Raw genomic sequence first — 24,395 nt, 5'->3', positions numbered from 1 at the left:
ATCTGGGAATCACGTCAGTTATTTTATTCTTCAAACTGTTAAAATATGTTTTGGGATCTTAATTTTCTATAGTGTTTCCACAGATTTTGAGAGGTATGGAAGAGGGAGGCTTTCAAATTCTTAATAAAATCATTAAAGACAACATATAACAGCATTTTGTTTGTCTGGTGATCTTTTGTCAGTCTAATTCAGCTATGCTGAATACAGCAAAAGAACTCAGAAGCAAAAATATAAGGACATAGCAAAACCAAAAGTAATGTTGCAGAGATTATGCAATAAAGTTCATACAACTTACTCAAAGAAGTTTTTTACTAAATGCCTTTTCACTTTATTTCAAACAGAATTATAACTAGCTTGCTGTCTGTTCCCCAGAATATAGAAACCAGAAGCAACAATTAAGAGAGCAATAGGAAATGCTAAAATGGTGGCATTAGGTGGGTTTGAGATAAGTAGAGCCACTTAATTTGCAAAAATGGTGGCTGATAAACTACAGAAGGCTGCTGTGAATTTAAAAAACCTGGCAGCTTAAGACCACTTAGGTCTTATGCAAACATCATAACCACCACTAAGACTATGGGTAAAATAACTAATACAGGGAATAATCACACTGAATTATTAAAAATGCTTATGTTATGCTTACTGTAATCCAGAACGACTTCCTTAAAAAGGATTAAAAAAAGTGTGGAAAGTAACTATTTTCCAATTTATATTAGAGAGGAAATACTATCATCAATAAGGGCTTATCTGCAAATATATACACTAAGGCTTGTTTATAATTAAATAAGAATTCTTTCACGTAGACTCAGTTACAATTCTGCCTTAAAGCTTATCTGTCAATGAATGTATTAAACTGTTAATTCATATGCTATATACCTATTTCATTAACTGCTTATGGTATACAAAACTAAATCTCTTTGCAAATGGAGAAAGCAAAAGAAGAGATACAGGTTAGACATAAGTTACAAAATTCTACCTGATTGTAAGTTTTAAGACAGTGCTTTTTCATCTTTTAGGCCACAAAGTTTGAAAAAATTTTTGATCTACCTCTGCACTTACCCAGATAAGTTGATTTCACTTCTTTTTTGACCATGGCGATCAAAGATTTTCACAATGTGATCAGCTCTAAAAGCAATTAGAACAAAAAGATATGATTTAAAATTTACTTATGTATCTTATACATTCAAGTGATTTCTATATTTTCTCATGATAGTTTCATATAACCTGTATGTAAAAAGTTATCACTAGGGAAAAGGTTCTATGAATTGTGATATTAATGGAAATTAATGTATTACTTTTCTCACCATGCAACCATCATTCAAGAATTTCTACTGCACAGATGGCGTGGTTTGGTGGGCATACAACCACGTGGAGTCAGGGTGATTTACTAACCATCACTGTTGTCTTACCCTGTTACCGCAAGATAGTTTCCTGATGTTTTCTGCCAGGCAAACTGTATTGGTGCGCCAAGCCAAGTCTTTTCTAGTAGTGAGAAAACACGCTAAAAAAACACAACACAATTTTTATATTTTAAAACATACAATTAACAGTGGGTCAGAAAAGATGTCAAAACAATAACGAAAACAGTAGGATTCAGTATGGTGAAGGCTTATGCCAGAGCTTACCCAAAAGAAGTCAACAATGTAACAAATAAAATGACCAATTAACCAACCAACCAACCAACAAAATAACCATAATCTGGCTGGTCAAGTACAGACCTCAAGATACACAGGAGAATTTACGATAAAACTTCTTTGCTTTTGAATGTTTATAAATGTTAATTTTATAAAAATTTATGATTTAGTGTTTTATAACTATTAAAAACTTTAAAAATTTAAACTTGAATTTGTGAAAGTCACTCAGTTGTGTCCGACTCTTTGCAACTCCACAGACTACAGTCCACGGGGATTCTCCAGGCCAGAATACTGGAGTGGGTAGCCTATCCCTTCTCCAGCGGATCTTCCCCACCCAGGGATCGAACCCAGATCTCCCGCATTGCAGGTGGAATCTTTACCAACTGAGCTATCAGGGAATTTAGCTAATTATTAATACCATGGATTTGGGGAGATTAAATTTAATAAAGTTTCTACTAAAAAACCTTAACCATGACAGAAATACAAAATATCTCTATCTCCTTCAAAATTATTTTTTCTCCTTTCTCCATTAGATACACTTTATCATTAAGTGTTTAATTTGGCTATTGGGTGGATACTTTTTCAATTGAAAAATCATTCTTTTCACTTAGACAACAAAGAACTGTGTATACAATATGGAGGGCTTCCCAGGTGGTTCAGTGGTAAAGAATCTGCCTGCAATGCAGGAGACCCAGGTTCGATCCCTGGGTCGGGAAGATTCCCTGGAGGAAATGGCAGCCCTCGCAGGTCTTCTTGCCCGAGAAACCCAAGGACAGAGGAGCCTGGAGAGGGCTACAGTCCTTGAAGTTCCAAAGGGTCAAATACCACTGAGCACATCTGATATAGAAGCCACAAACCACATGTGTACTTGGAATTTTATTGAGGACTTGAAATACGGGTAGTCCAAATTTAGATGTGCTATAAACCACACATGACTATATGATTTCAAAGACAATACAGGAAAGAAGACACACTATCTTTACTGATAATTTTTCATACTGATTACATGTTGAAATGAAAATATTTTGGGTATACTGGGTAAAACAAAATATATTATGAAAGGTAACCTTACCTGTTTCTTTAAAAACATTTTAATGTGGCTGCTAAATTTTTTAAAGTACATTGGTTCACATTATATTTATATTAAACACTGTTGATACAAAACATCTAGGACCATAAGAGTTTGAATGAATAAATGTACATTTTAACATTAGGTTAAATTAAAAATTAAACAATGATGCCTGTATCTAGGCAAGTGAAGTTTAGACACAACTGCAGGTGGTGTGACAGTCTCAATGGTAACACAAAACTCTTCCAGTGGTCTAAATTTTACACCAATCACAGGCAATTACTACGTTAAAAAGATGATCAAATCCACCTCTATTGAAAACAGAGGTGCCTATAATCACAGGTGCATCCAAGTTGTGTGGAGCAAGAAGACAACCTTAAAAAAAAAGTATAAAAGCATTTTACTTTTGCAATTTTATGACCACATTGCCCTGGAACCCCTACATGCAAGTGAGGGCTCCCTAAATTTGAATGTCACTAGCTTCTTGGTAGACCTTCTCTGGTTGTGATTTTACATTACTATTTTTCTTCAAAGGAGGTAAACAGGGGCTCCATACACATGCAACACCCTGTAAAAAGGTGGTAGCTTCACAACCAGAAAACGAACCTTTAGATTTTGATTTTTTTTTCTTTCAATATTTTTTAATACAGTTGTTTTTTGGCCACCCCACATGGCTTGTGGGATCCTAGTTCCCTAACCGGGTAACCAACCTGAGCCTTTGACAGTGAAAGAAAGGAATCCAAACCACTGGACCACCAGGGAACTCTAGATTTCCCTTTTCCCTTAAGTTGTAGGGCTTAAAGCAGGTCTATTAAATGTCCTCAAGCACAGAATTCTCAACTGTAAACCAGGAATAACAATATCTCCTTACTCTGGTAGTTTAGTCCTTAAGTCGTGTAGGACTCTTGCGACCCCATGGACAGAGGAGCTTGGCAGGCTACAGTCCATGGGATTCTCCAGGCAAGAATACTGGAGTGGGTTGCCATTTCCTTCTCCAGGGGATCTTCCCAACTCAGGAATCGAATGCGGGTCTCCTGCACTGTAGGTAGATTCTTTACCAACTGAGCTACAAGTACTTCGTAAATAGTGAAGAGCTTTAGAAATGTGAGTTAAGATTACAGGTCAACTCCAATTTCCACTATAGCCACGAAAATGTACAAAACAATGAAAAAAATTAAGCTTCCCATTTCTATGCCAGATCAGGGCCTGTGTGTGTGGGGGGGGGGGGAATGTGGGGGTGGGTTGGGGAGTAGGGGTCACTAGGAGTGGGGCGGGAGTATTGCTTGGTAAGGCGAAGGGTGAATGAGCTGTAGCCAGTGACCCGGGAATGGGGTTCACGAGAAGCCCAGTCCTAAAAACGGTGCATGCAGAGGATGACGCTCTAGAGATCGAGACCTGTGCATGCAGATTTCCCCGCGAATAATATACACCGTCACCAGGTGATCTGTAAACTGCGCCTGTCACAGCCAATACAATTTGCGGTTCTTTGGGAGCTTTTCACTCATTTTAAGGAGCTGAACAGCTGCGAGGCTTGCCAGGTGTTTAGCTGCAAGAAATGAGGCAGCTCCTGACAGTCGAACGAGCCAACTTCGCAAGGACCCTCCAAACGTTTTTTGTTTTTTTCCAAACTCGTTCTGCCCGCCGTGTGAATTCGGGCGAGTTCGGAGTCTCTTCAGATCCAGTCTGCTCATTTCAGGCAGTGGAGGGGTGGCCAAAACGCACCAACTGCGTCCGCGGGCCCAGAAATGAGAGGCCTCCCTCCCCGCCGACTCCTCTTCAATTTTCCTTCCTTTCCCCTTGTTTCTTCAACTTCGCCTCTGGCCACCCCGCTCCCTTCCCCATTTCTCAAGCACTCGGGAGAAGGAAGAGGTCACAAGCCTCTCTCCTCAAAGCGACTCTCGGAGAGTTTAAGGGAACGGCCAGTGGTCGCCTCTTTCCGCGCCCCCGGGTCTCTAAGTTATTTACCTTCATCTCAAGGATCCAGCAGCCGCGCGACCTAACAAGTGCGCAAGCGCACCCAGTCCGCTTCACGAAGGCTACCGCGTTCCCGTCACCCAGGAGACCGCGCGAGCAATAGCCAATCAGCGAGCGCCAGCTGAAGGGCGGGGCCTCCAAACCACCTCGGAGGGAGGGGCGGGAGGCGGGGACTAGAGTCACGTGGTGCCAGCGAAGCCAGGCCCTGAGTGGTTGAACGTCGTGACGCCTTGCTGAGCCCTGGCTTTCTGGCTGGGCCCTGATTGGATGACACCGAGGGTTCTGTGCGACAGAGCAGCCGCCGGCGTGAATTTAGGCCCTGACTACGGAGAAATCAGTGGCGGCGAGCACGGACGCTGAGAACTTCAGGGAGCTGAGTGTTGTTGAAGAGGCGGGAGTGGGTTCGTGGGGCAGTACTCTTACGCAGTTCACGCAAAGAGCTCATACTGCGGCTGTTCAAAGGATATTCAATTTGAAGACTGATTTTGGCTGGGAATATGTGTGTGTCTTCAGATATTTGGCTGCAAGACCCACGCATTTAAACGGAGATGTCTTTAATAGGTGATTGGGTGAAGGAGAAAAAGGCTAGAGAAGTAGAAATTCGGAAATTGTTTTTGTATTGATACTAATTAAAACAGTGAATGGGACTTCTTAGATTTAGGGAATGTTAAGAGGGAGAAACTTTTAATTTTAGGGGCTGAGAATTAAACTGACAGAAGACCAATTAACAGGAGAAAAGCTTACGAATTTATATGTATTATGTTTACCCGATGTGGGAGAATTAAATTAGTTAAAAAGAGAAAAGAAACAAAACATGAAATCTCACATCAATGTATTAGGCTGCTGTATTTCTCTCTAGTTTTTGTCCCTGTGTATACCAGTTTTACTTTGTGTTTATAATTATGATATATGTGTATTTGACACACTTATTTAGGTCAAATAATAAAGCACATTTTTTAGGGTGGTTAGTATTGTTAGGTAGCAAGTTAGGCATGCGCAACAAGGAGTGACCTAGCCAGAAAGGATGCAAGCTGATCTCTAAAACCCCTCCCAGACACACTCAGGAGAATTCAGATGCTGCAGAAATAACACAGAGACTTTTCTAACTCCTGCACATGTGCCCTAGGCACACAGTGGGTACAACCTAATCACAGGGGCTTCCTCAAGTAACCTTAGGCAACTAGGAGCCGATTAAGGGCTCATAAATATTCTACACACATGCATATATATCTGATGATAACAGACTGAATTATGGGAAGACGTGCACAGCAGAGCCTGCTGTTACATAACTTGGAGATGCCAACTGGTCTTGAGTGTATGCCTATTTGCATTCCCTTTCTTGACTGGTGGTGGGTACAAGCCCTACTTTGTACAGGGCACAACCAAAAGGAAGAGACAGGAAGTATAAAAAGGGGGAGGCCAAGAGGGATCATTATGACCATGGCCTCCTCCCATGTCTTGGGAGTGTCTGTCGAATAAAAAGATCTGCCTGCTTGTACTGTAACTTGTCTATTGTTTTAAACAAGGAAAAGAAATAAACTGACCTGATAGTACTGAGTAATAGAGCATACAATCCTAATAAAATGGGTTTTAATTTTCCCCTACTAAGTAAATCAATTTTTTCAACTCCTTTCTACAACTTTTGAGGTTGAATCACTTAGATCATTGGTTCTATAACTTTACTGTGGATTTGCGAGGTTTAGCGGGTGTTTGAATCACCTTGGGAGACTGCTGAAGCATAGATTGCTTGGCCCCACCACCAGTCTCTGATTAGTTGTCCTTGGGTGGATTTGGAGGATTCCCAGGTCTAGCACGTTCCCAGATGATGCTGATGATGCCCGTCTGGATTACACTGACATCACTGTTCTCTAAATTTGTTTCCTAAATCCTCTGTATTCTTTTTCATGGTGTTACAAAGCAACAATTTTTTCCCCAAGTATACACCTTCTGAAAAGTCAATTGTCAATTTATTTTTAAGTTGCAAGGAACATTTGGTATTATTATTTTACATAAAGCAGGGAGCCTAGTTAATGCCTAATTTCTTGTTTCTTATTATTCTATTTTTCTCTTTAGGGTAACAGAATAGGCAGAATTTCAATATGTGGATGAAAGAGATATTTAGAGGTAATGAGGTACAGGGGAAGATGTAGACAATCTGAACCCAATAACAACCTCTTACCAACTTAGATTATGTACTTAACTTTCTCAGCTCTACTTTTAAAAAATGGAGTTATATATTTGACATAGAGTGTGGTGTAGATTTTTAGGTGTACAACATGTTAATTTGATCCATTTTTATATTGTAATATGATTGCCATTGTAGTGACAATTATCAACTTCACTTTTCTTTTTCTTTAGTGGCTGTGCTGTTCAGCTTGTAGGATCTTAGTTCCATGACCAGGGACTGAACCCCAGCCATGGCAGGGAAAGCTCTGAGTCCTAACCACTGGACCTTCAGGAACTTCCCCTCAGGTTCACTTATCTATAGTGAAACTTGAAAATTGGTAAAAATATATTTGGTTGTGGTATTCTTCCGGAAGTATTTGTATCCATTGGAAATATGTGTATCCTTACCTGAATATAAAATTATGTAAAACAATATTTGGGAAAAGATTGAGCAGCTCTATACAGTCAGCAAAAATAAGACTGGGAGCTGACTGTGGCTCAGACAATGAACTCCTTATTGCCAAATTCAAACTTAAATTGAAGAAAGTAGGGAAAACCACTAGACCATTCAGGTATGACCTAAATCATATCCCTTAAGATTATACAGTAGGAGTGACAAACAGATACAAGGGATTAGATCTGATAGACAGAGTGCCTGAAGAACTATGGATGGAGGTTTGTGACACTGTATAGGAGGCAGTGATCAAGACCATCCCCAAAGGAAAAAAAATGCAAAAAGGCAAAATGGTTGTCTGAGGAGGCCTTAGAAATAGCTAAGAAAAGATGAGAAGTAAAAAGCAAAGGAGAAAAGGAAAGATATTCCCATCCAAAGAATAGCCAGGAGAGATAAGAAAGCCTTCCTCAGCAATCAGTGCAAAGAAATAGAGGAAAACAATAGAATGGGAAAGACTAGAGATCTCTTCAAGAAAATCAGAGATACCAAGGGAGCATTTCATGCAAAGATGGGAACAATAAAGGACAGAGATGGTATGGACCTAACAGAAGCAGAAGATATTAAGAAGTGGCAAGACTACGCAGAACTATACAAAAAAGATCTTCATGACCCAGGTAATCATGATGGTGTGATCACTCACCTAGAGCCAGACAGACATCCTGGAATGTGAAGTCAAGTGGGCCTTAGGAAACATCACTATGAACAAAGCTAGTGAAGGTGATGGAATCTCGGTTGAGCTATTTCAAATCCTAAAAGATGATGCTGTGAAAGTGCTGCACTCAATATGCCAGCAAATTTGGAAAATTCAGCAGTGGCCACAGGACTGGAAAAGGTCAGTTTTCATTCCAATCCCAAAGAAAGACAATGTCAAAGAATGTTCAGACTACTCCACAGTTGCATTCATCTCACACGCTAGCAAGGTAATGCTCAAAATTCTTCAAGCCAGGCTTCAACAATATATGAACTGTGAACTTTCAGATGTTCAAGTTGGATTTAGAAAAGGGAAAGGAACCAGAGATGAAATTGCCAACTTCTGTTGGATCATAGAAGAAGCAAGAGCATCCCAGAAAAACATCTTCTGCTTTTCTGATTATGCTGAAGCCTTTGGCTATGTGGATCACAATAAACTGTGGAAAATTCTTAAAGAGACGGGAATACCAGACCAACTGAACTGCCTCCTGAGAAATCTGTACACAGGTCAGGAAGCAACAGTTAGAACTGGACATGGAACGATAGACTGGTTCCAAATAGGAAAAGAAGAACATCAAGGCTGTATATTGTCACCCTGCTTATTTAACTTATATGCAGAGTACATCATGAGAAACGCTGGGCTGGATGAAGCACAAGCTGGAATGAAGATTGCCGGGAGAAATATCAATAACCTCAGATATGCAGATAATACCACCATTATGGCAGAAAGCAAAGAGGAACTCAAGAGCCTTTTGATGAAAATGAAAGAGGAGAGTGAAAAAGTTGGCTTAAAACTCAGCATTTAGAAAACGAAGATCATGGCATCCAATCCCATCACTTCAAAGTAAATAGATGGGGAAACGATGGAAGCAGTGACAGACTTTGTTTTCTTGGGCTTCAAAAATCTCTGCTGATGGTCACTGCAGCTATGAAATTAAAAGATGCTTGCTCCTTGGAAGAAAAACTATGACCAACCTAGACAGCATATCAAAAAGCAGAGACATTACTTGGCCAACAAAGGTCCATCTAGTCAAAGTTATGGTTTTTCCAGGACTTATTATGGATGTGAGTTGGACTATAAAGAAAGCTGAGAATCGAAGAATTGATGCTTTTGAACTGTGGTGTTGGAGAAGATTCTTGAGAGTCCCTTGGAATGCAAGGAGATCAAACCGTTCCATCCTAAAGGAAACCAGTCCTGAATATTCATTGGAAGGACTGACACTGAAGCGGAAACTCCAATACTTTGGCCATCTGATGTGAAGAACTGACTCATTGGAAAAGATCTTCAGGCTGGGAAAGATTGAGGGCAGGAGGAGAAGGGGACGACAGAGGATGAGATGGCTGGATGGCACCACCGACAGGATGGACATGAGTCTGAGCAAGTTCCGGGAGCTGGTGATGGACTCCCATCACTAGGGAAGCCTGGGACCCCAGCCCTCCTTGGTCTGGGCGGCAGCGCATGGTGGCTCCAGGACATCCTGCTCAGGACACAGCGGCAGCCCCAGGCCCAGGACCAAGAAGCAACAGAAGAAAACCCGGGATTAGGCGTCTGTTGTCAATGGAAGCAGGAAAACCTCAGAAAAGCAGGCCCTGGAGGAAACCCCCCTAAGCGCAGAGGCCCAGGCTGAGCAGCCGGCTTGGGAACTGGCCTGGTGCATGGAAAAGCTGGAGCTGGGACTGAAGATGCAGAGACCCACCCTATGCAGAAAGAACCAGCTCTTGGGAAAATCCAAACCCTGTGCAGCCAGAGAACCCCCCTGCCCTGGAAGAGGCAGCTGATGCGCTCTTTGGGGGCTACAGGGCTCGGATAGAAGCGAGTGGCGCGAGGCCCTGCAGGCTCCCAGGACGGCTGCCCACTCAGCCCAGCTGCAGCCTGTGGGTGAGGCAGCCAGAAGGAAGAGCCGAAGGGCCTGCAGACCTCGTCCGGGAGGAAGGTCCACGGGCACCTCGGATGCTCGTGATGAAGTTTGGGTTTGGTTTCTTTTAGCCTCTTCCCTGTTGCAGAGCGGCCGCCTCTGCGGAGGCGCAGGGTTTCTCTGGAGTGCGGCACTTTCCCAGGAGTGCTGTGGGGCGGGTGGGAGACCTGCATGCTTGCTGCTGACAGGCCCAGGGCCCCATCTGCAGGTTTCAGCTGAGATGTCCCTCCTGCCAGACGAGGGAGGTTCCTTTAGGCGGTTCTACCGTAGACTGAAGTGTTCAGAGTGTGTTGTAAAACAGCTGTGCCCAACCTTTTTGACACCAGGGACAGATGTCACGGAAAACAGTTTTTCCACAGAGAGGGTGGGAGCTGAAACTCAGGTCGTATTGCAAGCAACGGGGAGTGGATATAGATACAGATGAATCTTCCCTTGCTCACCGTGTTTTCATCTGGTTCCTAACAGGCCATCGACCAGCTGGCCCAGGGGGTGGGGACCCCTGTTACAGAAGACTCTCAACAGTCTCAGGAGCAGACTAGGTGTCGTTAATAAGCGTTAGTGGGGAAGCTGTGTGGTTTACACTGGAGCTCACTTATGGGAGGGTGTCCTCTCAAGGGGTGTGGCGCTCCATACCACTGAGTCCCATTGCTGTAATAAAACCGTTCCTTATAAATGTGGATTAAAAAAAAACAAACAAACAAACAACTAGGGAAGCCTGGCATGCCGCAGTGCATGGGTTGCAAAGAAGTCAGACATGACTGAGCGAGTGAACTGAACTGAGTATTTGGGAAAGGAGGGAAATACAGTGTCTCATTCTAAAATTTAAGAACTAGGGACATGACTAAGCCTGTTCATCTGGGAAAGGATCTGGTGTCCACTTGCTGGGAAAGAGTTAACTGAAGAGTTAGCCAATCCATTATACAACCTATAGGAGGGGGTAATTCTAGTGTGCACAGAACTATTTTAAAAAATAAACTATAGAACTTAAAATTGATTGCTTATTTAAGTATAAACAAATTATCTCTTAAATATGCTATCCTGAAGCTAGCAATCTTCAGGAACGTCTAGTTTATTTGTTAAAGTATGACATTATGATTTGTCAGAATCTGCTATAAAAACTGGCAAAAAATAGCTTGAAGCTTGTCAAAAGGATATTGAGAAAAATAACCTAACTTGTTATAATATCAGAGAAATGTTTTTCCAGAGAAAGAGAAAATGAGAGAGGAGAGTTTCCATGGTGAAGAGAAAGAGGCATAGCATGGGACTGGGGATGGAAAATAATGACATTTAATATTAAGTACAGACAAATAAACTAGGAAATTTAGGTGGAATTCAGATTTTTAAAATAAATAGATATGATACAAAAAACTTTTACTGTATACAACATTTCCAGTAAATGCCAGTATTGTTCGATCATCTTATATTTTGCCTTCAATTTATTGTTTATACTTCCAAACTTTAAAATGATGACCATTAGAGCAAATAAATAATTTTCTACCAATATTATATAGAAAGTCTAATAAGCATGACAATAACTTAGGGAAAGATGGTATATTCAAAAATAAAATAATATCTGATCAGGGGATCCTAAATTGAGCACAGTTCCCTTTGGTTTCCTAAGGAATATTAGTAGCTAAAAATATTAATGTCATTTAAAAATTAATAGCTATTATATATGATTAATTTTAAGCTTAAAATATAATTGAATATTCAACATTAAGCCAATTATTTTTGTCCAGTTCTGTGCCAAGCATGATTCTAGGTGCAGATACTTGACTGTGAACAAAATAGCCAAGGAAATTAATAAATTAAAATTAGTTCTGGGTCCATGACAAGTTAATGATTCCTATTCTCTGGAGGAAGTTTTTGCATTACTTCCCCTGAGTTCATATTGTAGTTCTTAATCCTTACTGCCATTAGAATTAGCTGGGGCTCACTTGCAGTAGCTTAGGCTCAACCCAGATTTATTGAAACAAAATTTCTAGAGACGAAGCCTACATTTTCTTTCTTTCCTTCTCTCTCTCTCTTTTTAAATTCTGTGGTGCACAGAGTTGAGAACCATTGGTCTAGAGTATGCCAAATGTAAAGAAGCAGATGGAAAGCCTGTTTTGTTCCTGAAGATGGATAGCTACTTCTGCTAAAAAACCTATACTCACTCTGTTCCTCTGGAACCCAGCTTGATGGTTCCTTAAAAAGTTCAACATAGAATTACCATGACTCAACAATCCCACTCCTAGGTATTATATCTCAAAGAATTAAAAACAGGGATTCAAACAAATTCTTGTACACATATGTTCGTAGAAGCACCATTCACATTAGTCAAAAGGCAGAAACAACTCAAATGTCCATGAATGGATTAGCAAATTTTGGTATACACATAGTGGAATATTATTCCATCAGTATAAAGTAATGAAGTGTTGATACACATCATGCTACAATATAGATGAATCTTGAATATATCTTAAGTGAAAGAAGCATGACATAAAGAGCCGCATGTCGTATGATTCTACATGAAATATCCAGAATGGATAAGGTCACAGAGATGGAATGCAGACTGGTGTTTGCCAGGAGCTGGGGAAACGGGGTCGGATAGGGCACTAACTATCCGTGGGGTTTCTTCTGGGCTTATGAAAAGGCTTTGGAATTAGATAGAATGAAAAGGTTCTGGAATTAGATAGAATGAAAAGGTTTTGGAATTAGAGGTGGTAGTTATACATTATGAATATACTAACAACTACTGAATGGTTCACTTTAAAATGATTAATATTATATGAATTTGGCCTTATATAAAGAAAAACCTATGAACACTGAATCTTTATAGTTAATGTGATTTTCTTGATATAACAAAACTAGCTTTTCTGAAATTAAATTAAAGCTTGTCATAAAACAATTGTTGTATCTACTTAATCACCTGATCAGGCATTTTGTTTCATAAAGAACCTTAGGTAGAAACTGACTTACCTATATTCTGAATACACTGTATTTGGGGATTTGAACTTATTAAAAAAATTGGGTGTTTAGGGAGCATGCAGTGATTAAAATGTATCCCTTGTTTCAATAATTACTATTAATGATTTAAAAACTTCTGGATGGACTTGTGCACCAAGGGTAAACGATTGAAGATAATGCTTTCTCTAAAAGGGTAGAAGAGGGAGGGAAAGAAATTAAGGAAAATAAAGAGAATAGGAAAAACAAGACTAGTAGGGTTGAGAGATGTGAATATTGTCTTAAGTAGCTGCAGACTTCAAGATTTTTCTTGAAAACACGCCAGACAGGTGAATTTTTCTTCAAAAAAGATATCAATACATTCTGAGAGTGTTTAAAAATGCCAAGCAATGGGGTACATTTGGGACCTAGGGAAACATTACTGTTTCAGAAACAATCTTCTGAAAGAATGGAATTATAGATAAGTAATGTAACTGTTATGATAGAACAGTCTATGATAAACACATAGGATCAGACTTAAGAGCAGGAGTGGTCAGAGGCCCAAGTCCTGCCATTAGATTTCTTCTAGAAGATACTCATGTTCACAGGACCGCTAGTACAACAGAGCTAAGGCCCTTACACACTCTGCTTACATCAGGTCTTTCAAATCCTAGGGCTGGCCCTGAGTATAAAATACCTTTTTATCTTCCTAGTTAATGTGTAAAAGAATATGTTATTCATTCTAAAGTTTTCAGCATTTCTTTCCATGCCCCATTTACTTTCTGTAACCTCTTCCACAGGGAAGTCATCATTAAGTGGAAATAATCATATCTACTTCATAGGGCTATTGTAAAGATTAAATGTATGAACATATATATGACATGCTTAGCACGTATCTGCCACACAATCAAGTTGACTCAACCTTCCTATATTTCAGTAAACAAAAGGCCAAGTCTGAAGAAATTTAATAAAATGTGAGATTTAGCCTAATTACATTTAAATGCTTCAAAACCTAAGAGATGCTCTGCTTGTCTTCAGGCCCAGAAAGAAAAAGTGAAAGTGAAAGTGAATGTGAAGTCTCTCTGTCGTGTCCAACTCTTTGCGACCCCATGGACTGTAGCCTACCAGGTTCCTCCTTCCATGGGATTTTCCAGGCAAGAGTACTGGAGTGGGGTGCCATTTCCTTCTCCAGGAGATCTTTCCAACCCAGGGATTGAACCCAGGTTGCCTGCATTGTAGGCAGACGTTTTACCATCTGAGCCACCAGGGAAGCCTCAGACCCAGAGACTCAGTTATTTATCCTCTGTCTTCTTTCAGTAACTTTCTTGATGTTGGAAGCCCCACCTTGGCTTACCATTTTCTTCGCTATGTAATTTCTCCACATCCTCTCCAACACTTTATGTTTTTAAGATTACAGTCATCTAGTGGATGTGAAGTGGCGTGCAATGTGGGAGACCTGGGTTCGATCCCTGGGTTGGGCAGGTCCCCTGGAGGAGGGCATGGCAACTCATTCCAGTACTCCTGCCTGGAGAACCCCATGTGCAGAGGTGACTGGTGGGCTATAGTCCACGGGGTCGCAGGGTCAGACATGACTGAGCGGCTAAGAACAGCACAGCACATGCTTCCCAGGTGGCTCGGAGGTAAAGAATCCACCTGCCCAGCAGGAGACCTGGGTTCGAACCTGGGTCAGGAAGATCCCCTGGAGAAGGAAATGGCAACCCACTCCAGTCTTCTTGCCTGGAGAATCCCATGGACAGAGGAAGTTGACAGGCTACAGTCCATGGGGTCACAAAAGAGTTGGACATGACTTGGTGACTAAACAACAACAGTATGTTGTAAAGAAGGGTCCAATTTCATTCTTTTGCACTTGGGATCCCCAAGTGGCTCAGCAGTAAAGAATCTGCCTTCGAGGTAGGAGATGTGGGTTCCAGCCCTGGGTCGGGAAGATTCCCTGGAGGAGGAAATGGCAACCCACTCCAGTATTCTTGCCTGGGAGATCCCATGGACAGAGAAGCCTGCTGAGCTAGTCCACAGGGTGGCAAAGAATCGGGTATGACAGCATGCATTGCATGCATCTAGCACCATTTGTTGAAGAGAATGTTTTCTGCATTGAATGGTCTTAGCACTCTTACTGAAAATCAACTGACCATAAGATACTGGCTATAGTTTATTTCTGGGCTTTTTTTATGCTTTTGGTCTATATGTTTATCCTTGTAACAGTACCACACTGTTTTGATAAATTTTGATATAAGAAAGTCCTTCAACTTTGCTATTCTTTTTTACAATTGTTTTGGCTCTTTTCAGTTCCTTGACATTTTACAGGAATTTTAAAATTGGCTTTTCCATTTCTGCAAAAAAGGCTGTTAAGATTTTTGACAGGGATTGCATTGGATCTATAGACTAATTTGTGGAGTATTGCCATCTTAAGTCTTCCAGTTTATGAACGTGTCTTTCCACCTACTTAGGTCTTCATTTCAACCATGTTTTGTACTTTTCAGTGTACAAGCCTTACACCTCCTTTGTTAGATTTATTCCCAAGTGTTGTACACTTTTGGCCAGTATATAGAAATCAGCTAACATTTGTGTGTTGACCTTGTAACATTAATGATAGCTCTCATAGTTCTGCGTGTATGTTTTCTTTAGGAGTTTTAATATATAGGATCAAAACAGCTGCAAATGGAGTTTTACTTCCTAATTGCGATTCCTTTTCTTTCTTGCCTAATTGCTTTGGCTAGAACTTCTTGTACAATGTTGAGTAGGAATGGTGGGAGTGGACATTTTCCCGATGTTGGAGGAAAACCTTTTAATCTTTTATCATTTATTGTGTGGTTAACTGTGGGTTTTTCATGAATGTTTTTTAACAGGTTGAGAAAATGTCATTCTCTTCCAGTTTGCTGAGTGCTTTTATCATTAAAGGGTATTGATTTCTGTCAAATGCCTTTTCTTATCAACTGAGATGCTAATCTTTTTTTTTTTTTTTTAATAATGAAGAGCTTTATTTTCATGTCACTGTTGTTGTTTCTTCTGAGTTCTCTTCATTCTATTATGTGGTAAATTACATTGATGGATTGATTTTTGTATTTGAACCACCCCTGTATTTTTGCAATAAATTCTTAGTTTGTCATGGTATAAAATCTGCTTTTGCCTGGCTTAGGTATCAAAGTAATGCTGGTCTTATAAACTTGTGAAGTCTACCAAATTCTGGTTCTGAAGTTTCTTTGTTGTTGTTTTGATGACTGAGTCAATTCTTTACTTGTTAGATCTGTTTACACTTATTTCTTCTTAAATTAGTTTTAGTGATCTGTGTATTTCCAGAAATTCATCTATTTCATGTATTTTATCTATTTTGTTGGTCATAAAACATTTTAAAATATATATATATTTATTTGGCTGTGCCGAGTCTTAGTTGTGAAATGTGAGATCTTTGATCTTCATTGCAGCATTCAGGATCTTTAGTTGTGGTAGGTGGGATCCAGGACCCCAACTAGGGACTGAAGCTGGGCCCCCTGTACTGGGAGTGTGGAGTCCTAGCCACTGGACCAACGGAGAAGTCCCATAAAGCGTGTTTTTGATTTGTTTATGATTGAGCCATCCAAAATACCATAAAATTTATCTAATATTCATAAAACTTGGAAGTATGCTTACTTACATTTACTTTTCTAAAGCAAAATGTATATAAAATTCCATATGAGTTTTATTTAAATAAAATATCCCTCCAATATTAAGGAACCAAAATTTTCTGGTAAGAGTATAACTGATAAATTTTACTTCTAAAGCATTAACATTCTTTTAAATTAAAATAAATGATTTATTTAAAGTTTTTTAAAATTTAATGATTTCTCACATGAAATGAAACTTTTCTACCTCGAAGCAGGAGTGGTAACAGAATGGACTCCTGAGCCAGACTTCCTACACCTGAATCCCTACTCTGCCACTAGCTTGCTATATATAATCTTGGGGTTAAAACTCTCCATGCCCCAGATTCCTCATCTGAGTAAGGAGAATAATAAAACGGAAACAATTAAGTACATTAATGAATGCAAAAAACTTGGCTCCTAATTCATAAGTATTCAATAGTTCACAAATATCCTTATCTTTCTTAAGGTGGTCATTAATTGGGGCTAAAATACAGAGCAGCTGGATGAGATGCTCACTGGGATAATGGAGAAGCTAACAGTAAAAGTTAAGACAGCAGTCTTGGATGATGCATACAAAGAATGTCCATATTTTCCTCTAGATTTACAAGACCCCAGTCTAAGAGAAGAATAAATGTTTCGGCAAGTGCTCTGTCACTAGAAAAGAAATTGGTTTTCTTCATTTGTATCCAGAAGAGCAGGTCCTATTGACTACAAAACTCCCATTAAGAAAGGCCCTCCAGTGGGACAGAAAATCAAAGGAACCGTTCTAATGAATCCCATAAAGGAAAGGAAGATCCTCAGGGACAAGAACCAGGTCCTTTAAGGTGAGTTTGACTCCACTGCAGGCGCAGGGAACGAGAGAGTGAATGATGAATGGAGATGAGAAGCAATCACAAGGATAAGTACTTTCCTTTCAAATCCAGGCCTAAGCCTCCACATGAAGGGATGATGTACTAACACATTTCTGCTTTTGAAATTTTTGTTTTGTTTCTTATACGTTTTTCCTCTTCTCTCTCTCACCCTAAATACATACTCTACAGCTGATCCCTCCTTGTGAGGAAAATATCTGAATTCATATACACACTACAATGAATATATGAAATAATAATATATTAGGCATGATCACTGCTATTTTCTTAGTACCCACGCCAGTAGAATGCCCATGGAATTTTCTTTGAGAATAGAAGTCCTAAGTTTGTTGACTTCAAAGGTAGAAAAATTTCATGAGTATTCAAAATCAGCTCAAAAAAAAAAAGAAAAGCTCAATTTTTAAAGGAAGCAACTAAAATAAAGGCTACACTGATACAGAATGTAAAGACACATTAACCACAATATGAACTTTTAAAAGGTGAGAATTTAGTTTATACTCTTTTTATATTAAGATATAAGTTAATGACTTATACCCTAAAGAATTTATCATAAAATAATACTGCCCAGTGCACTTGTGCAAACAATAAATAATTCACTGAGAGTATTAACATTCACATGTGTAATTAAGAGTTTACAAATGTACAAAAGTTGGGGTAATAAACACTTTAAACTCATTTTCCAAACATTCAGTAAGCCCATCCCCCCAAACTGTTTGACTACAAAGACACACAAAGGATTACTAATTCTGGCAAGAGATCAGAAACAAGGCAGGAGAGGCACATACAGACTTGAGAACATAAGAATATCCAAACAGTTCTTCGATATAAAAAGACAAAATCAAAGCATTTTTAATAATATAAAAGAAAACAAATTCATATAATTAAATACTACTTAGGTGAAAGAACATTAGAGGGTAGATAGCATTTATTTTCTCCACAAAACTTGCATATCTTAAATTTAATGTAAAACATCTTGTTTCAGTTCCAAAGGAAGAACATCATAATACGAAGTTCTTGATGAATCTAGATGGAATGAATATTTAAATAGACCTCAAAGATCAAAACAAGCTTTTATTTGGTCATTGTTCTAACTCTTTAATGTTGATTAAATTGATTCACTTAGAAATTTTAGAAATAAAAGTCCACAACCAAAGCATGGAAATTCAGCTATTCCTGAAAAACACTAAATGCATAGTCTTTAGTATATCGTTAAAATAGTGGTCGTGGTTAAGCAAACAAATGAATAAAAATTACTACAACTCATGTATGATAAAGTTACAAAGCAATACATTAGAAGTTTTATCAGATGTATTTGCACTATAATAAAAGAAATACGGATAATAGTATCAGTAAAATGTGCTTGATTATTAAAAGAAATGAAATTCCCAATTAACCCTGGGTTGTGTTAGGAGCAGTGCACATTGTCATCATATTTTATTTATCAGGAACATACATTCACAATCCACCAGATGCAGTTTTGATGTCCTAAGAAGTGAAAGTGTTTAATCCTGGTTCTTCTGCTCTTTCCTCCCGTGTTTTAACATCTTCATTTAGAGATCAGGCACTTTGTGCCCAGGAATGTGGCGTTGCAAATTTACTAAAAACGTTATCCATTGGTAGTACAATAATTATACTAAATTCATAAAGGAAGAGGATATCTTCATTTAGAAAAACAAGCGCTGAGTCATAGTTTCACAGTCACAACGCAAGCTCCAGCTCTTCCGAGGCACAGTGGAGCAACCTAAAAAACAAACAAAAAACCAAAAAGACTTGTGTTGGGATTGTGCGTAAAAATGTTGATAATACCACAACAGTCAGTGAAATATTGAAACAGTTTGCTCACAGTGGTTGGCAAAGAGCTGCTGCCCGAACCCTACTGTCCGAGCTCTTCTGCTGGCCCTTTTCTTAAATGAGCTCCTCCTTCCTGATGCCAAAGCTTCAAGGACTAAATCGTTTTGTGTATATAACATAATAATGTAGCATTCACTTCTCTTCAAAGATGACTTTTAAAGATAGATCAGGAACTGTTCTACGTGAAACACTATTTTGGCCAAAATGATGTACAACATGGATGCGAGGCAAGGCTGAACACTTATAGTACCTTTGTGACTAATGGAGAAAATACCAAGGATTAGCCAGAGTGGCCGTGACTTTGCTGTCTCAGAGAGTGCACAAAATACACTGCATCCCTGGGATCTGCTTATTCTGGAGGAACCACTAACTTCACAGTTATTGATGACCTTCTCAGCATGGCTGAAAAGTCTAAACTCATTCTACTACTTGTTAGCAGAGTGAATAAATAATACATATCACCCACCCAACTTCTTGGGAGCAAAAACAAACCTGGTGAATAAACTCTACAACTGTGAGAACAGTGAGACAGAAATATGAGACACTTGGGAGAAAATATAATCTTATGAATAAGGAACAATTCTTAAATATTTCACTTATGGTCTTTTTTTTTTTTTTTTCAAAAGTATTCTAGACACTGGGGTAATTCATAGCAGAGATAAGTGTAGACAAGAATAGTTTTAAAAGAAAGACTACTTTGAGCCCAGTAAGACTCTATGCATTTGAGCTTAGAGAATTAAAACATTAAGCATTTGGGAAGGGTTTTGTTTTGTACCTATGCATGCACGGATATGTCGCAAAGTGTTTTTGTCAAATGGTGGTGGGGTCAGTCCCTCAGTCGTGTCTCTTTGCAACATCATGGACTGTAGCCTGCCAGGTTCCTCTGTCTTTAGGATTATCCCGGGAGGAACAGTTGAGTGGGTTGCTATTCCCTAGATCTTCCCGATCTAGGGATGGAACCCAGGTCTCCTGCTTGGCAGACAGATTCTTTACCACTGTGCCACCTGTACATGATATCAAAACGACCTTCTGGTCATTTTGACTCTCCTCTCCTGACCAATTAAGAATACACCTGACTTCAATGTGAACTTCATAATTGTTCTCCACCTGAATCAGTTGTTTTGATCACTGTTACATCTTTTTGATCAAATAACCTATTTAAAAACCATATTTACTTACAGTATTCTAGAAGTAACCTCCAAGTCATTTAAATCAAAATATCTGTAATTAGTTTTTCTCAAAACACTCAAGACACTGTCTCTACCCTGTGAATAGCTGATGTTGTCATGATAACGAGCTAGAAAGTTTAGCTTTGAGAATTTACTAAATGCAATGTGGTCACCTCCTGTTTTGGGTCAATGCTGGTAGTGGGGTGAGTGGTGGCTTAAGAGTTCATAATCATATTTCATTTCCTATACAAATAAAGGTCCTCCTGTCTATTTGTAGGACCATCGAATGGAAAACATTTATTTTTCAGATACTATGGTTATAAGTTCACATTTAGGAGCTTTAAAATCACTTATATGTGGAATCTAAATAATGCAACAACTAGTGAATATAACAACAACAACAACAAAAAACCGGACTCATGGATCTAGAGAACTAGTGGTTACCGCTGGGGAGGGGGGAGGGGCAAAACAGAGGTAGAGAATTAAGAGTTACAAACAATTACACACAAAATGGGGCTTCCCAGGTGGCACGGCGGTAAAGATCCTGCCTGCCAACGCAGAAGACCCAAGAGAAGTGGGTTTGTTTGATCCGTGGGTGGGATCCCCTGGAGGAGGAAATGGCAACCCACTCCAGTATTTCTGCCTGGAAAATTCCATGGACAGAGGAATCTGGCGGGCTACAATCCATGGGGTAACAGAGTCAGACACAACTGAGCACACACATGTATAAAATCAGCCACAAAGATCATTGTACAGCACAGGGGATACAGTCAGTATTTCATAGTATGGATAAGTGGAGTATAATCTTTAAATTGTGAATCACTATATTGTACACTTGTAACTTATATAATATTGTATATCAATTGTACTTCAATAAAAAATTTTTTTAAAGTAATGGAGATGGCATGTAAACCAAAGGGCTGTATGTTCACAGATTATGAATTCTGATACAGAGTGACTTGGCATATAAAGTATTAATTATCTGTAACAGCAAGTTTGAAATAGATTTCCTTATAAGTGGCCTAAGGGCTTAAATGAAATACGTTTCAGGAAAAGAGATTCTTCCATCTCTTCTTGGGTTCCTCAGTTATCATTCACAACTACTTCTGCCATGGTAGGAGGCTGAGGTAGCTTCTAACGAAATCCTGTAGCTCTAAGTCAAGTCCTCAAATTATGCCTTCTCCCCTTCACCAAGGGATCTCACTTATTTAAGACATAAGATCAAGGTCATACAATCTAAGTCTCTCTACCTACCATTCTCTTCACTTGAAAACACTTTCTACCTTTCAATCCTCATATTCTCACCTTCCCCTCCAGTTTTGGAGGATAAAACCTTTCCTCCAGTCTGCGGAAGACAAAAATTTTCCTCCTGCCTTTGCCCTCAATTCTGTTTCCTGTCCTTCTTTTCAGAAAAATGCCTTCAACTTTGCTTTCTGTCAACTCTCCTGTCTTCATCTTTAATTGTGAAAAAGATGCTAGGCTCAAATTTTAACTCCACCTGCTGTGTGGCACTGAGTCAGCTATTTAGACACCTCACCCAGTACAGTGAGGAAATAACAGTTCTTACCTCCTGGAGTTGTTGGGAAGATTCTTTACGGTGAAGTGCTTAGAACAGAGCCGGGTACATAAAATGGATTAAGTGTTAGCGTTCTATCATTATCATCATTTTTAAAACTGCATGCCCCTCTAGCTTCCACATTTAATCTTCTCTTTACTTTTTACACCGTGTGGGGGCCTCTGCTTCTAACACATTCTCAAAGGTCCTGACAACTTCATGAATGACAGATCTTCTTCATTCTTTTATGTTATTGAAATCCCCTCTCCTTTCTTTTAATGCTCTATTTCATTATCTACTAAGATACTCTCTGATCATTCTTTTGCTGTTCTCTCCAGAAGCTGCACCTCTCTATACAAACCTAGTAAGTGTATAAAGAAAAAATTAACAGGACTTGGTAATATCTCTTAAATCCACCTACGCATTCAACACCTCAAACCTTATAAATGAAGCAACCTTCTAAATGTCCTTTCACCTAGCCTTCACTTACCCTGCCCCAACCCAATTTACCCTGGCCCCAGCCTCTGACATGTGGATTTTCTATTACTGCATTGCTCTCTGGGTTAAAAGTCTCCTCTGGCTTCTTACTGCCAAACTCTTCAGGTTAACCATTACAGACCTCCATCCTGATTCCAACCTTCCTCTCCAAGAATTCCTACTTTTCTCAAGCACGGAGTCTTGAGACTCCACTTCCTCAAGATAGCCTGCATATTTCCACTTTAGTGACATTTATTTCATGTTTTCTTACATGATTTCCTTTTTTAATTACATCAAGTCATTAAGGCTTACATTGAATGCCACTTCTTCCTCACTGAAGCCCTCTCAGCAACCATTTTCTCTCTTCTCTTTGATTTCCCACGCAGCTCACTGCCTGGACCATGCGACACTTCATACCAACTTCACACCAACACTTCACGCTCCACACCGTGGAGCCTTCCTTTCCACGTGCAGATCTCACTGACCCAAGGAATTAAGTTCTGTGACAGCAGGGCTTCTCAGAAATTCTGTTATCTTGACAGTACTTACCACTACTCCTTGTATGTATGTAGGTAAAAGTCAAAGTGTTAGTTGCTAAGTCATGTCTGACACTTTGCGACCCCATGGATTGTGACCCACCAGGCTCCTCTGTCCATGGGATTCTCCAGGCAAGAATACTGGAGTGGGTAGCCATTCACTTCGCTAGGGGATTTTCCTGACCCAGGGATTGAACCCAGGCCTCCTGCATTGCAGGCAGATTCTTTACTGCCTGGGAAGGTAAACCTTGGCTCAATTAAAGATCTAAGTGCCTTTTCTGTACCAGATATTGAATCGTGTGCCAGAGGCAGAAAATTCATGGTTCTGTTCTGGGTGATGGTGGAAACAAAGATCTCAAAAGATCATTCTCAGAAGCTCTAGACTCTTTTAGAAATAAAGATGGATTTTTTTTTCTGTTAATAAGCTTCCCAAGTCAAGTTTCTTACTTGTTAATGTTAAGTAAGACTGCCATCTTTATTAGGTTATAACCAGACATCTGTTATTATTGTTGTTTAGTTGCTAAGTCATGTCCAACTCTTTTGCAACCCCATGGACTGTAGCCTGCCCGGCTCCTCTGTCCATGGGATCCTCCAAGCAAGAATACTAGAGTGGGCTGCCATGTCCTTCTCTGTTCCCAAATATCAGTTGCTTGAGTATTTAAAAATTATTGCCCATCTCTGGGAAAGTGGTTCAATTTTTTTATTTTCCACAATCTCTCCTTTCTTTATTAAAGCCTCTTGTGGTTCTATCTGCTCACTGATGTTAGAACATCTCATCAATTCTCAGTAAGCAAATGGTGGCAGCAGATAACAGTAATAACAACAACAATAATAACCAATTAATAATTTCTCTGAGTATTAACTCACACTTTAAAGGTAATTTTGAATTTTAACTATACTATAAAATTAAACACTCCCTCTGTTTTCTTATATTTAATTAAGAGATGACTTTATCATGCTTATGCTATGTATTTGATATTGAACATAATTAGGGTCTGTTTTACCAAAAGAATTGTTTTTAACAAAAATACACTAAGTGTAATAATGAAACATGAAAAGCCATACCTGGGTCCACTCATTTGTCTGGGGATCATAAGCCTCCACTGTATTAAGATAAGTCTGTCCATCATACCCTCCAACAGCATATAATTTATCACCAAGTAAACAGACCCCCACAGCATCTCTGCTGATGCTCATAGAAGCCACTGCAGTCCACATATCTGTTTTAGGATCATATCTGAAAGGAAATTTTAGAAATGGAGCTGACATTATTCTCACAACACTTTACATAAAATCCTTCTGTTCTTTAATCCTATTTTATGTCTTATTATCTATTACATAAAATACATTTGAACACATTTTAGAGAAAAAAATTAGTATTTTCCTGAAAACTTCTAAATTACAACAGAATTATTTTATAGAGGTGTAACATTTAAACTAGTTCAAAAGAGCTCATGTAAATGTTTAAAACTGCT

General features: G+C 39.3%; 2 protein-coding genes and 1 pseudogene across 8 annotated transcripts in view; 1 reads left to right on the top strand and 2 right to left on the bottom strand.

Annotated features, from left to right (window-relative positions):
• WDR19 (WD repeat domain 19) overlaps positions 1-4,720 on the bottom strand; it is an 87,820-nt gene extending 83,100 nt beyond the window's left edge. For all 5 annotated transcript variants that reach the window (XM_065907059.1, XM_065907055.1, XM_065907054.1 and 2 more), the window contains exons 1-3: positions 4,666-4,720; positions 1,407-1,498; positions 1,057-1,122 (exon numbers count right to left, since the gene is read on the bottom strand). In XM_065907059.1, coding sequence (XP_065763131.1) covers positions 1,057-1,122; positions 1,407-1,498; positions 4,666-4,671 — 164 coding nt within the window. In that variant the 5' untranslated portion in view covers positions 4,672-4,720. The remainder of the gene's footprint in view (positions 1-1,056; positions 1,123-1,406; positions 1,499-4,665) is intronic.
• A 4,723-nt stretch (positions 4,721-9,443) lies between these two features.
• Positions 9,444-10,324, top strand: LOC136147897 (UPF0488 protein C8orf33 homolog pseudogene; annotated as a pseudogene).
• Positions 10,325-18,401: 8,077 nt separating this feature from the next.
• Positions 18,402-24,395, bottom strand: part of KLHL5 (kelch like family member 5) — an 83,325-nt gene continuing 77,331 nt past the window's right edge. For all 3 annotated transcript variants that reach the window (XM_065907467.1, XM_065907468.1, XM_065907469.1), the window contains 2 exons: positions 23,986-24,157; positions 18,402-19,073 (listed from right to left, as the gene is read on the bottom strand). In XM_065907467.1, the coding sequence (XP_065763539.1) occupies positions 19,017-19,073; positions 23,986-24,157 (229 nt within the window). In that variant the 3' untranslated portion in view covers positions 18,402-19,016. The remainder of the gene's footprint in view (positions 19,074-23,985; positions 24,158-24,395) is intronic.

The sequence above is a fragment of the Muntiacus reevesi genome, chromosome 16 (genome assembly GCF_963930625.1).
Source record: "Muntiacus reevesi chromosome 16, mMunRee1.1, whole genome shotgun sequence".
In the NCBI taxonomy this organism is placed as follows: Eukaryota; Metazoa; Chordata; class Mammalia; order Artiodactyla; family Cervidae; genus Muntiacus; species Muntiacus reevesi.
This window is presented reverse-complemented; position numbering and strand designations above follow the sequence as displayed.